The 15,450-nt window shown below is 48.2% G+C and overlaps 1 protein-coding gene across 2 annotated transcripts in view; it reads right to left on the bottom strand.

Moving 5' to 3' along the window:
* Tub (TUB bipartite transcription factor) overlaps positions 1 to 13,547 on the bottom strand; it is a 79,020-nt gene extending 65,473 nt beyond the window's left edge. Inside the window, exon 1 of one of the 2 annotated variants that reach the window (XM_063282067.1) lies at positions 13,230 to 13,547. In XM_063282067.1, the coding sequence (XP_063138137.1) occupies positions 13,230 to 13,396 (167 nt within the window). In that variant the 5' untranslated portion in view covers positions 13,397 to 13,547. Of the gene's footprint in view, positions 1 to 12,949; positions 13,162 to 13,229 lie in introns of those variants that run through there. The other variant, XM_063282071.1, reaches the window with a different exon arrangement.
* Positions 13,548 to 15,450: the final 1,903 nt, after the last annotated feature.

Here is a 15,450-nt window from a genome sequence, read left to right as displayed (position 1 = left end):
TGAAGTGCCCCAGGGACAAATCAACAGACAGATGACACCAGGGGAAGGTGAGGTGGCCAGAGGCAGGAGGAGGAGGTGTAACCCAGCACCTAGAGCCAGGGGCCAAAAAGAGGCCAGACTGGCCCTATTAGTTGTGTGAGGCTGCGCCCTACTAGACCCCCACCACTCACTAGAGACTCACACAGCTAGCAGAGGGCCTGTCCAGCTTCTCCATCCACCCCAGCCCCTGATCCTTTGTAGGTGTCGCTGGGCAATAAGATCACAAGTCCTGGATGGGGTTGGTACGCTTGTTCTCACGTTACACTAAAAGTGAGACTGACAAAGATGGTATCGAGACTATGCAGACACAGCACGGGCTCATCCAACATTGATGTGGGCCCTGGATTGCCCCAGAGCCCCTCTGGGCAGATGTGGGATCGTAGGTCTCAGCTTCCAGTGATGGACTGCCAAGCAGGGAAGGGTCCTCTGCCCTCCAGATCACGGTCCAAGGTCACATGGGGTCTTGTTCCAGGCTTTCTGATTAAATCAGACCCCTCTGGTGGAGGCCCCTAGCAGTGCAGGACCTTACTTCCTAGGCCACTGTTTTTCAGACATTACCAGTTGGCAGAAACTCCCATGAAAAGCCAGCTCTTCAGGGGGACCTCATCACACCAAGTCGTGGGTTTGGAGAAAGGGAACTGTTTCCACCCTGTCCCCCTCCCCAGATCTATGCCTTGCTCCCTCCTCTTCAGTTTTCCTATACATGATTTCCACTCAGATACATAACACTTGCACATGTGGCCTTCCTGGTGGCACATGCACGAACATACACCGGTCTCCAAGGATGCACAGACTTACCGGTCTGCATTCATTGCATGCGCATACCTCAGATATGCTAACTGGTGTCCACTCAGTGCATGCACATATGCACACACCCATAAACCTTTTTTTCCAGGGGAGCCCAACCCTCACAGCTCTGTTCTGTGACTACTGGTCATGGGTTAGAAGCTGTCATGCAGGATGTCAGCCTGTGGAGAAAGGGATGTAAGCCCACTAGCAAGCCCTGGCTTTCCTGGGATGGTGTGGCACTGATCGGCAGGAGTACAGAAGCAGGGCCACGTTGGAATCCAGTCTTTGCTGCAGAATGGAAACTTGTAAGGAGTTAATCCTGGGCAACTGTCACCCTGATTCCCTGACTATAAAGATGTCCTCAGACAATGACTTCATTACCTGACCTGAACTCTGTGCCTAACACTCTTCTATATTGGTTCTGATCTGCTGGCATAATTCTCCAGAAGGATTCACATTCTGTCATCTTCCTTTTGTGGCAACAGCCCTAACAGGTTGGGTACCAAAGCCTGCTCACTACCACCCCAAAACCAACACACTCGCACGCGTGCGCGCACACACACACACACACACACACACACACACACACACATGCACATACAAATGCATGCATGCACACATCTAGAATTTTCTTTGTTCACCATTTAAGACACCAGAATATCTGCCTGACACTGCAGAGGGAGGCTGACTGGGAACATGTTCCTGAACCCCAATTTGGCTGCTATGACTTCAAGAGAACCCTTACCACTCAGGATAGAGAGAAAACAGATCTCTCTCAACTCACTGCCTTTTAAGCTAGATCCCCACTGGCTAACCAAAAGCTGTTGCCTGTCCGTGAGATTTCTAGCTGGGCTGCCTTGTCTGGCCTCAGAGGGAGAAGCTGTGCCTAGCCTTGCAGAGACTTGAAGTGCCAGGGTGGTGGGATACTAGGGCAGGGCGGGGGTTGCCTTCTCAGAGGAGAAGCAGAAGGGGCTGGGGGAAGGATTGTAGGAGGGGGTGACCAAGAAGGAGGCAGTAAGCAGGGTGTAAAGTAAATAAAATTTAAAAAATTAAAGAAAAAAAGATAGATCCCCACTGACCTGTCAGAGGGCTGGGTCCTGCCCTGCTAAGTATGCATTAGAAGAGAAGCTTCTGGAACGCAGTGATCCCAGACCACCTGCCCCTGGAGGCCTGCCCTGCCCTGAGACAGCACTGTCACAGTGTGGTCTCAATCCTGCCTTCCTAGACTTCATCCCACCAGCCACAGAGACAGGAGAGAGCAGGACGGAGGGTGATGTCGGGGAAGGGGCATCGGAGTATATTTGTGCTAAACTGTTCTCTAATGAGGCAGTCAGTCTCAGTCCCAACAATAAACAGGGCAGGAGGGTTCTATTGTCCCCACAGTGTCCCCCTGTCAATACCATCCCAGCACCTTGTTGTCACTGGTCATGTGTACAAATCAACCTCTTACTGCTGTTGTCCCATGTCAACATGCTATTAACTTCCTACTCACTCCTCTGGGCCTCCCATATAAGACCCATGTCCTTTCCCTAACTCCTGAGAAAAATAAACTGTGAAAATTACAAAAAGAGAAAAAATATGGTAGGAAAGAGACCAATGACAGAGAGAAAGACTGGATTGCTCCCTGCCAAGGGTTGCAAATTACCTATGTGCCGAATTGTGTGGGACATAAATGACCCACAAAAGGTTACAAAACCAGTCCAGAGGTGGTGGTGCCCACCTTTAATCACAGCACTCAGGACGCAGAGGCAGGCAGATCTGTGAGTTCGAGGTCAGCCTTTTCTACAGAGTGAGTTCCAGGACATTCAGGGCTTCACAAAAACCCTGTCTTGAAAAATAAAGCAGGGAGGGGAGAGAGGAAGGGAGGGAGGGGGGAAGAGAGAGAGAGAGAGAGAAGAGAAGAGAGAAGAGAGAGGGGGGGAGGTGTGAAAAAAAGAAAAAGAAAAGGACAGAAAAAAAGTTACAAGACTGGGGGCCAAGGGCCATTATGCCTTTTCCTTTCTCAAGCTAAAGTACTCTAATTAACTCTTTCTTCTGTTACCATCTGTGCGTCTCTCCAAATCTTTTCTCAGGGACACACAAACCCAAATCCCTTTGAGTGCTCTCTGGGACCCTTACCCACCTCTAACGAGGGCTATGATACTGACCTAACCAGCCCAGCTCCTTCTGCTTCAGTGGACATAGGTGACCACAGCCAGCATGGACTCTAAGTAAGGGCCCTAGGTGGGGGCCATTAGTAACCCCTGGACTGCTGGATCTTTCTTGATCTTTCACCACATCTTCCTACATCATAAACCAAGTGAAGACAGTGAGCTCGAGTGCTTGGTGTGGCTGCCCACCGCTGCTGCTTCAGCCCTCCTCTGCTTCTGTGTGGATTCTGACCCGCCAGCAGTGATGGGTGGGGGTGGTTAGTTGGGCTCTCCATTGGGTCCCCCTGTAGTGATCATTCAAATTATGAATAGGCCTGAGTCCTAGGGTAGGACTCTGTTTCAGTGTCTGATGTGCTTGTGACTTTTTTCCCCATCCTTCCTTTGATGAGTTAAGCCTTGTTATCCATGACTCAGACATTGGAGGATCCGGATAGCGGAGGTCCCATGTGATTTCGTTCCTTTCTGCCCAAGGCCCCATGACTGTGCCCTGCTCACACCACTAGTGCCAACTGGTGAAGTCTTGGTCTTCGTTCACCGCGCAGCTGCATGTTCTGGGCTGCCTCCTCCTTCTACGTGTCCCCAGCCTTCCCTTCCCTTCCCACCCACCCTTCCAACAGCTCCCAAGCACCTGTGGTGGGGGCCTCCCTGAGTCCTCACACCTATCCCTGTACCTGGAAACCGCCTGCCTTACAGATTCAATGGGACAGACAAGTCCTGATGTCAGTGACCGTGGCTCTGCCATACGCCAGGTCACAGTCACACCAGCTAACAATTAAACTGCAGTCAGTGCCGGACACTGACCTAGCCATGCTGCATTTAGTTATTAAGCCTTAGACACGGTAATACATCTAGTCCACACAGCCATCCCTGGAGACGGGCAGGATCACTGTGGTCTGGTTCTGCACAGGTGAGACATCATAGCAGGCTAATAGTTCCCCCAACGTCACCATTTCTGTGAAAGCTCTGTGAATAGTCTGAATGAACATTCTCTGAAACATGAGAAAGCAGAAGCCAGAACCATTGTGGAAACATGGCTGAAACATGGTTTCTCTTTTCCCCACACACTGACCCCTGGCCAAATACATATGGGTTTGCTAGTGGAGAGCCAGCCTCAAGTATCCAATCGAAAAACTAAAATATTTATTTTCAACAGTGCATATGTGTGTATGTGTGTAGGCTATGTATACACGAGTGCAGGTTACAGTGGACGCCATGAAATGATGTCGGATTCCCTGGAATTGGAGCTACAGAAGGTTGTGAGTCACCATGTGGGTGCTGGGAATTGAGCTTGGACCCTTTGAAGAGCAGCCAGTGTTCTTAACAACCAAGCCACCTCTCCAGCCCCCAAGAACCCAATTTTTGAAAACAGTACACATCTTGTTAGTGTTCAGTATTTCTGATAAAGTGAGGCTTGGTGCAGAGATGCAACTTCCACAACAAGAATTTAACTACTTCCTCTGGGAATGTACCTCAGATTGTAGACAACTTGTCCAGCAAGCACAAAGCCCTGGGTTCCCTCCCCAGCACTGCATAGACCAAGTATGGTCCCCTGTGACTCCATTACTTGAGAGATGGAGACTGGCAGATCAGAAGGTCATTGTAGGCTACCATAGTCAGTTCAACTGGGATACATGAGAGCCTGTCTAAAAACAAAACAAAACACCAACCAAACAACAAACAACCCCCCCCCCCGAAAAAAACCCCAACAAATAGAGTACCACAGTAACTCGACAGAAACCTGTCTACATAGAGAACAGGACAAGCAGCGGCACTCTGAAAACCAAGAGACGAAAGAAAGCCACAGCTACACACAAAGTAAGGAGCCAGTCCTCTCCTCTTGTCCTCTGTAGGCTTTGGGTCACCCAGGAGCTTCATTTGGCCTAGTCCTACAGAGGGCATACGTGATCTTTGTCTGCTCATCCATAGCCCACCTGACAAGGTGGACAAACAGTATCTCACTAGAGTCCCGCAATGGCTCATCCATGTCAGTAAAGTCACCACTCCCCGTTTATAGATGGGGAAACTGAGGCGAAGAGGATCATCTATCCAGTAGATAGACCTCTTTGTTGTTTAAAAGTTTATTTTATTTTAGTGTGTGTGTGTGTGTGTGTGTGTGTGTGTGTGTGTGTGTGTGTGTGTGTCGCTCATGAGTGTAAGTGCCAGTGGAGACCAGAAAAGGAAGTTGGATCTTCAACTGGAGTTGGAGGTGGTTGTGCACTGCCTGACATGGGTGCTGAGAACCGAACTCGGGACCTCTGAAAGAGCAGCAAGTACTCTTTACCACTGAGCCATCTCTCCAGTCCCCTTGCTTCTTTTTACGAATATATGTGATTTTTAAATCAATAAAGTGATAAGGATTTCCCTTCACTGGGCTGTATTTACAGCATAAGGGGCAACTGCCATAGGAACCAGATAGGGTGACTAGATTGAAGCCTAGCGCCCTTTGGAGCCATCTCAGGGATCTGGTCTCTTGGGAGCCTCAGCTGCTCCTAGACATGTGATTTGCTATGTTCCTGTTTTCTAATCCTTTATTCAAAATTACACAGAGCTACATAATTGAATCATTGAGGCGTGTGCATGGGGACATGCGAATGGTGGAAATGAATAGAGTTCAGAAATTAAATTATTCTGCAAAGGTGAAAGGAACAACAACAAAAAATAGATAAACAGAATGTTATTAAAACTGACTTAAACAGCCATATTAAGGAAGTGGGAAGACAAGCCCCAGAATGGGAAAATATTTGTAATTACCCATATGAAAGCGTTCAGTGTCCAGAATATGTAAATAACATCTACAATTGAACAATATAAAGAAGAACTGCTATAAAAATGGGCAGTGGATAGACTTGTCTCTAAGATACGTGAATGGCCAAGGAGCACATGCGGTGTTGTTACTGAAGCCCAGTCTCATCTGTCTTTTGGAAACACAAATTGAAGCCATAATTGGATCATTTAGAGCAGACAGGGATGGTGGTAATAACACAGAAGGGAACAGGAGTTTGTGAAAATGTAGAGAAGTAGAAACACGTTCTATGTTGCTGGTGGAAATAGAAAACAGTATAGCTTCAGCAGAAGACAGCCCTGCTTCTTTAAAAAACAAGCTGAGACTTAACAAACAGCAAGTGCACTCTAAATATCAGACTTGGGCATGTGCAGAACAATGTTCGAACCCGTGCTTCACAGCAGTCAGAAGACCAGAACGACGCCACAAGCTCCAGAGACAGACGAACGGATAACCAAAATGGATATGTATACAATCGAATAGTGTCCTGTCAAAAACAGGAATGAAGGTCTCATACGTGCAACAACGCAGATGACCTTCACAAACACGACACTAAGGGGAAAAGCCAGGCACAGGGAAATACCATGCTATTCAATCTTATGGGATGTTTAGCATTCATAGAAATAAAACATAGATTAGAGGTACCAAGGACTATAGGGAAGACTTATTCCTTAACGGACAGTTTCTCTTTAGGATGCTGTGTTTTAGGGATAGTGATGATGATTACTGATGGATGTAACTGATGGTTGGCTCTGAACTGAACTTAGAAAGCCCAGGGATCGCTCATTTTGTGTTACGTGCATTTCCCCACTGCTAAACACTACAGCTGTGTTGCTAGACAAAGCAACAATGAACCGGAAACGAGAATATTAATATATATTAACTGTGTGTAGGTGTGCCACGCGTGCATATGGAGGTCAAAGGACAAGCTTCGGTCTGCTCTCTCCTTTTACCTCGACATGGGTTTGAGAGATGGGACCCAGGTCATCAGGATTGTGCCACAGGCTGTGGGACATCCCAAGAGCTGGGAAGTTGGACTTCTTAAAAAGACAATTTATAAAACTGAGTGGAAATATACAAACTTAAGGATAAATCTTACAAGAGTTATGGCCTATACCTTGAAAACTACAGAACATGAGAGGAGATGACAGTCTGAATAAACAGACACACATGCTCTTGGACTACAAAGACTGTCAGTTTGTCGCCTGAATCCAGCTTGTCCTATAACCCCAAAACTCCCAACCCAGATCTAAGCTAGTCTGACTGATGTTTGCTTGCATTAAACATTAAAAGGTATCAGATTAATATGAAATTGAAAAGTACCTATCAAACTTAAAATGGCTTTAGTAAAAAAACCAAGTTAAAATTTCTTGAACCATCTGACTTAAAAACGAATAAAGCTAGAGAAATCAAGACAGTGTGCTATGAGCAGCAAAAATAATCAAATCAGTGGGCCAGACTAGACATAACTTACACTAAAGACACATGACTTGGTGACTGACTGTCCTCCGGTCTCTCGCTCCCCTCCCTCCCCTTTGAGACTAGATCTCACCATGTAGTCCAGGCTGTCCTTGAATGCCTGGGCTGAAATGACCTCCTTTCTAGGTCTTTGAGCCTCTGGCTAATACCACCATGCTCACCCTGATTTCTCAATACAGGCTCAAAGTAGAAAGTGGAAAAGTCTTTTTTTAAGAAGTGATATCAGGGATGGAGGGATGGTTCAGCAGTTTAGAGCACAGCCTGCTTTTGTACAGGACCCAGGTTCAATTCCCGACTCTCATATGGTAGTTAACGAGCATCTATAATTCCACATCCAAAGAATCTGATATGCCTTTCTGCTCTTGGTGGCACCAGGCATACATGTACATGGAAAATACACACATAAAACAAAAAATAAATAACCTGTTTTTAAAAAGTGGTACTGGAACAATTGGATCTCTTTGAAACTTTTAAACATTGTTTCTTGTTTGTGTGTGTGTGTGTGTGTGTGTGTGTGTGTGTGTGTGTGTGTGTGTGTAGTGGGTGCTGTGAATCAAACTCGGGTCTTCTGGAAGAGTAGCAGGTGCCTTATACCTGAGTAATCGTTTCAGCTCCATCTGGGTTTTTTGTTTTTAATCTATATAGCCAAGCATGACATCATGTATCGTGATGCCAGCACAAGGGAGGGGAAGGCACGATGACTGCCAAGATTCAAGGCCATCCTGGTCTATGTGGGAGTTCTAGGCCAGTTAGGGCTACACGGGGATAGCCTGTCTCAAACAAAACAAAACAAAACAAAACAAAACAAAACAAAACAAAACAAAACAATCCAACAAAAACCATCACCTCACACTCGAAAGTAGGATAGACCTAAATTTAACACAGAGAAGGAGATGTTTCCAGAAACACTCTTGTCTTCCTCGTTTATTTAAATCAGGAAAATCTTTCACTGTGGTTTTGCTGGCCTTAGGTCCCTGGAGGCCTGCAAGCCTCTGAACCATGGTCCAAACAGGGAAGGGAAGGGACGGTGCAGCCTAGGGCTGGGGAATGGGTCTAGTTGCTTTTCATTTTTTTTTTAGTTAGGCAATGAGTCCTTAACAGTTAGGGGACAGTCCCTAAAAGAAAAAAAAATGATAAACTGGATTTCACCACAAGCAAAAATGTATGCTTTAGAAAACACCTCAGAGGGTAGAAAGGAAGCAAGGGGACTGAGAGACACGCTGCCAGCTACAAGACAACTGATGAGGAACAGCAATCCAGCAGGTATGGTGCACATGTTCATCAGGGGTGGAGGCAGGAGGATTAGGAGGTGGAGGCCAGCCTCGGCTACATAGATCCTGAGGTTATATGAGATTCTGTTTGAAAACACACACACACACACACACACACACACACACACACACACACACACACACGATATAGCCAAAACAAGCAAAAGGACTCATAAATTCCAACAAGTGTTGATACTCGGTTTGAAAATAGGGAAAACCCTTAAACAACATACTTCCTCCCAAAGACATACAGATGGTAGATAAGTTCATGAAAATTGGCTTAACATCATTAGTTACCAGGGAAATGCAAAATAAAGTCACAACATACCATTACATACCTATAGGAATACTTCAAGGTAAAATTTTTCCTTATAACGACCGGTTTGTCCCAAGGATGTGAAGGAGCTGGGAATCCCAACCACTGCTCCTAAGTGTCCAATGGTTCACCCACTTTGGAAACTTTATTAAAACGTGAAATGTACAACAACCATATAATCCAGACAGTCCTCTGCTAAATGTTTGCCCATGAAAAATAAAATCCCACACTCATACATAGACTTGTGCTTGATAGTCACAAAGGCTATATTTATAATAGCCCCAAACCAACAGCAACCCAGAAGTCTGCCAGGAGGTGACCAGATAAACTGCAGCATATCCCTGTAATGAAAAAATCCTCAGCAATAAAATGATATGGTCTACTGACTCAGGCAACCAGGAAGAACACCGAACAGCTCTGTGTTAAAGAAGACATGTATGATGGCATATACTGAGTGATAGCATTTATATAAAATTCTAGGACATATCATTCAAATCAAATTGATGGTTCTCTGAAGATGATGTATGAGATACAGAATTTGGGAGGAATGGGAAAGAATTGTTACAAAGATGAGCAAGGACACTCTGCCTGCTTGCTCTGCAACACTCAAGATCATTCGGACCTTCTGACCTTTCTTTCAGTGCTGCCCCCTAGGGGACACTCTTCCCCATTCACCCAAGGATTTATTCTCAGGCTCTTCCCCAGGCGGGTGTCAATCACCTCGCCAGGAAGCTGCCCCACACAGCGTGGTGGAACATTTCCCTTCCCCGCCTGCCTGAGCAATCAGCCTCCGTCCACATTTTTCTTCTCTGCACTTACACAAGCTGCGTGGTGTTTGTCCACGTCTATCTCAGTCCCACTAGTCGGCTAGAACTATGAGACTGGGGCTCTGTTTTGTTGGCTGTGTTATCTCCAGTTTCTAGGACTGCCTGGCATTAGTGCTAAAAAATTATTTAACGAATGGATTGATTTAAAAGACTGATACCATTATCTATTCTGTAAGTGGGGGCTACACCACCTGTCACACAACTAGTAATTGGTGGAGCTAGGCTTTTCAGCCAGATCATGCTGACTTCAGAAAACCAAAGTTCTCTGTAGTTATGTCACTTTGACTCAGAGTCTTAGAGGCTGAACTGGTGAACAGCTTACTGTCAAAGCAGGCATTCAAAGGGATCGGTGAGAACAGGAAACAATTCATTTCTCTGTAGACAACCTGGCAATAGCCAGAGGGTAAAGCTGGCAACCCTCCTTCAAGGTGTCTGTGCTAATCAAATAATCAGACATGAGACACGAGGGAAAGTTCTACGCAAACATGGATGTTTATAATAGCAAAGATTAAAAAGGAAACAATACCAACAAAAGTCTCCCAAATGGAGTGACTTTTGGGATTGGAAATGACACGAAATCAGAAAGTGACAGGAGGTCTTATGTGGTGGGATCAGTTTCTCTAAGGAGCTGGAAGAGACAAGGCCATTTGCTTAGCATCTGGGGTTAGGGATGAGGGTCACCTAGAAAAGGCTTCCCTCCCCATCTGGTCAGGGGACACAGGACAGCAATCATAGCTACTCAGGAAGCTGAGGCAGGAGAACGGAAAAATGTGAGGCTGGCACAGTGAACTACATAGTGAATTCAAGGGCAGCCTTGTGAGACCCTGACTCAGAGTAAACTTAAAAGGAGGTCTGGAGTACCTCAGTGGTACAGCACTTGCCTGGCACACGTGCGGCCCTGGGTTCAATCCCTAGTTACTGCAGTATCCCAAACAAATGAGTGGAGAGGTCTTGAGTATAATGTAGGCTTCAAGAATTGTCATGGCCAACGGAAGTGAGGCTAACCACGGAGAAGTAAAATAGACCTACAGACGCTGTAGGGGTCCCACCTGAGAACCCTTTTGTTGCAATATGAACAAGTCTGAGAAAACACATGGAGAGAGAGGGACATAGCCGTTCTGGCTTTCCCAGCCTTGGTACCAGTTGAGTAGCAGGCCTGGCCGGGAAAAGCTGAGCCCAAACCAAAGCACAAGAACTGTCCACTAAGTACAGTTTACTCATGGAGGTCAGGGTGAGACAGCTGAATGACGGAATTCCCACTTCCCCCTTTCTCAGGGCCGACAAAGCACAAGAACTGTCCACTAAGTACAGTTTACTCATGGAGGTCAGGGTGAGGCAGCTGAATGACGGAATTCCCACTGCCCCTTTTCTCAGGGCCATCTGGAGCATAGACTAACCCAGAACTCTTGATCACCCTGTGTCCTCCCCACCCCCTGAGTACTATGACTAATGAATGTGCTACCATGCTTGCTTTATGTAGTGCTGGGATTGAACCAGGGCCTCCTGCATGACTGGTAAATACTCTAACAACTGAATTGCATCCTCAGCCCAGAGCTTGATTTTTAATGTCTGCATGCTTTGCACACATGTTGTTTAATATTTTGTCAGGTTCTTGAGGCTGTGTGAGTTTTTGCATTTAATACATATGTTTTGGAAGGCCAGCAGAGGTGGTTGCTACAGACCAGCGGCTCCAGAGAGCAGCCCAACCAGTGATTTCACACCTGGGAACTCTGACACAAACAAAGTCCATCGTCCTAATATCCTTATCAAGGTGGTTTGGACATGGGCCAGGGATTCTATTTACAGAACTCCCAAGAGATTGAGAATGGGTGACAGGAAAAGATGCTTGGAGACAGGACCCCAGAAATGTTTTCATTTCATGGCTCCAAAAGGAGACTAACAATCTCCTTCCCAGCTCCTGGAAAATCAGGGGCCCCAAGAACAGTTACGTGCTAACTAATAAAAGAGCAAAGGCAGTGACTACTATGTCCCAGAGAAGTTTTTTGACGTTAGCTAGCTGGGGTCATGATTTGAATCCTGGCTGTCTAACTCCAGGGTCTCTGATTTGTTGGTATAGGAGCAAAACTCCACCTAGCTACCACTAAAGGTCAGCATAGCTTTAAACTCTTCTCTTATAGTCATTAGGCACTTGGCATGCGCTACTACCTGTTTCTACCCAACTGCAGACAGTGGAGCCATTGGGGGATGGGTCTGTCTTTTATGTCCTTACTCTCAGGGCACTAGTTTTCTCTAGACAGAACACTGCTGTTCAGAAGAGCAATTTCACTGGAACTGAGAGGTTGCTAGGGCTGTGCTGAGGACAGGGAATTACAAGTCTCCTTGTCCCAGAGGAGGCCTACAGTGCAAAAAAAAAAGGGATGCATCAGGCGCAACCACCAAGAGAGGAGAGAACGTGGGCAAACCTGTAGGTCTGCTGGCTAAGAGGGGACAAACAGGATTATCATGCCAAGGGAAACCTGGGAGAGTGAGGAAGGAGGAGAGTTCCTCAGGGAATTAGCCTTGGGAAGGAGAGACAGCGGTTCCTGTGAATCTTGGAAAAACAAACATTGTCAAAGATGCAGCAAGGGTTTCTCAGAGGGAAGCAAAGCAGGCAGAAGGAAGAGCAAGGGGGCGGGGAAATCAGTGAATGAAGTTTCTTCCATCCTTGACTGCTGAAAGCCAGGATTCTGAAAAGTCACTCCAGGATTCTGGAGATTTACACAGGTTCGAGAACTTAAAATCCGAAAACACCACCACCACCACCACCACCACCACCACCACCACCACCACCACCACCACCACCACCACCACCACCACCACCACCACCACCATCATCTGCCTGGTTTCCTTTTTAACTGGGGAGTGGGGCTCATTTAACACGCAAAAAGGAAAACAAAATGCTAGAACGGATATAGTCTGAGTAAATCTACTCTGCTTTATCACTACCTAACTCATTTTGCTGTCCTTATTTTCCTCATTTCGACAGGAAGGATGATTCCTTCCTCCAGGACCAGTGCGTGGGGAGCGCGGCTCCAAGCCGCCCACGCTGGCAGTCGCTTGCCTTCACAGCGGGGTGTGCGCGAAGCCTGACGCCCCCACTGGTGCTTAGAGTCTCTCCTGAGCCCAGACAACCTGCTCCGGGCTACGGTCCCGCCAGCGGGGCAGAGCAGGGACCGACTTCCAGGTGCAAGCCTGCCAGTCCGCTTCGGGACAAACCAGGTCACCCACTGAGGGTCGGCTGGGCACACCGCGGCAGTGCGGGACCCGCACGGCCTTTCCCGGGTTCTAGCGCCCACCTGCACCGCGAGGTGACAGTCGGAGGATCTCGGTACCCACACACCCTCCTCTCATCGCTCTGTCCCGCAGGTGTTAGCATGCCCGCGCCTGAGCTCTGACTCTGGATATCCGAGGCCACGGGTACCCCAGGTCCCGGATGCCTGCGAATACCGGTGCGGGAATCCATGCTGGTAGCTCTGGGAGCTCACGCCCGCATCCGCCTCGAGCACGCGCGTCAGCGGCGCCCACGCGGGGCCACCTCGAGGTACCGGGAGAAGCTCATCTTCTCACGCGCCCTACCTGTCGTAGCTCCAGCGGCTGTAGGACAGGGTGCGGTGGCTGCTCACTCCCTCCATCTCCGTCCTGGACTGGGCTTGGGGCTCCACGGTCGGCGGCGGCTGCGCGGGGCTCGGTGCTCGCTCTCTCGCCGCGGGCCCGGCTGGGGCGCGGGCGGAGGACTGTACCATTCGCCCCCCGGGGGTGACCCCCCCTCTGTCTCCGCCAATAGCGAGGGCGCACGGGCTGCGGGGACCGGGACCCGAGGGGTCCCCTCCCCTGCGCGCCTGTCCCGCGGGGGCGCGGCTGCGGCAACTGGACTGCTTATTTACTTATTTCCGATGTGTGCTCCACGTTGCCATGGCAACCGCCCCATCTTTTCCGGCGTCGGTAGAGCGCCGCTGGTTTTAAACCTTGCCGGGACAGATATGGCTAAGAGGGTGCGCTTTCTGCTTGCTTGGGGAATCCCAGATGCGCTCTTACTCTTCAGGTCCCTTCTGCAGAGATGTCCCCGCCTTACCAGCGGAGGGATGGTCTTCCACCCTTGACAGGGAAGAGGAATGCCCACCCCTCTGTGATTTCCTTGATCCTGAGTTCCCCTGGTCCCTGTCTTCCCAGCACAGAGTTACACTTCAATCACAGTCTCTCTTTGCTTGCGGGGGGGGGGGGGGGATGGAAATCTACATCTTCCCTCACTGTATTTCCTAGGCCCACAATCTAGTTCTTCTGGCTCTCACCAGAGCCTGTAAACACTCCCATTTCTAGGCCATCTCATCCTGTTTATGTTCCTTTATACCACAAATCATTTGGAAAATAATTTTCTAGCCTAGCTGTCTTGGCTCATCCAGACAGATTCAAGGGGAGTTCACACAGATCTTCCTTCTCAACAAGGGGAACATTTGAGATTTTATAACTGTCTTCAGAACTGTCAGGTTCATCCTCTCGCAGAAAGCTGACACACTGATAAAGGTTAAGGATCCTTTCGTGGGGGCCTTGCTAGACAATCCCACTGGCCTGGCTCAGAACTCTGTGCTGATGTCTAGGGTACAGCCTTCCCTAGAACTTTTAGCTCTTGGTCAGGATACTTGGCTTTAAACTTTTTCCCAAGATCTACCAGACTTACAGCCAGGGAAGGTTAAGTGGAGGGACCACCAAGATAGAGCAGGTGCAACCGGGGTGACTAGGGCCTGCCTGTCTTCCAGGCTACTTTCCCTTCCCCCACCTCGGGCTGCTGGCTACTGGGGTTTACAGGTATAATCTTCTTGCCGAGGTCATAGAGGCCTAAGAAGGACTTTTCAGTGCAGCTGTTGTGGGAAGTCTGAGCCAACTTCCCATCCAGGTCAGGGTCGGGGAGGGGCCCACATTCATTCTCTGCGGGCAGAGTGCAGTAAGGCAGGGTTTGAGTGAGCTCTGCTAATGTTTGGAGACTTAGCCCGGTGTCCTTCAGGAGCGGCGCCAGCAGTGCACCTGTTGCATTCAGCCTGCATGTGTGGTTTTCCTGAACACCACATTTACATTCAGTTTTACACTGAATAAATTGTCATCACTTAAATACCCGGATAGGGCTGGGGAGCTGTCAGTCAAGTGCTTGCAGTACAAGTGCAGAGACGTGAGTTCAATCCTGAGAATGAAGGCATGACCACTCTAAGGTATGGTAGAGGAGGTTTTTATTATAGATATGAGAGCAAGTACAGCCAGAGGCCAGAGGCTAGAGGGGGCAAATGGGACAAGTGAGGCGAGAGCAAAAGAATGCGCCACAAAGGGCAGGATTATGACAGAACAAGAAGCTGAGGGAAGGGAAATCCTTGAGTTGAATTCAGAGATTTAGGGTAGGGAGGTGGGATGAGAAGAGCTGACAGGAGCCACAGTACTCTGTGAGTCTAGTGTGTGCTTTGGTATGCTAATAAGCACCACAAGCAGCCATTTGTCCCAATGTCCCTTTGTTTTCTATGCAGGCTGGTCTAGTAGTCTTGCTTATAATTCCAGCTCTGGGGAAGAAGAGGCCTGTGTGGTCAGTGAGAGACACTGTCTCAAAATCCATGGTGGATGGCTCACCAGGAAGCACACTCAAGGTTGATCTCTGGCCTGTGGATGCATGCACACATACATGTAACTGGGAGATATGACATGATTTATCCTGCTTTTGTCTCTTGAATACTAAGAGAATGTGAGAAATCTGGGGCTGAAGAGAAATGGCTACTTCTCGTACCAGGATCAGGGAGCACACCACTCTCCTATAGACCTC

Source organism: Rattus norvegicus, chromosome 1 (genome assembly GCF_036323735.1).
Source record: "Rattus norvegicus strain BN/NHsdMcwi chromosome 1, GRCr8, whole genome shotgun sequence".
NCBI lineage: Eukaryota > Metazoa > Chordata > Mammalia > Rodentia > Muridae > Rattus > Rattus norvegicus.
This window is presented reverse-complemented; position numbering and strand designations above follow the sequence as displayed.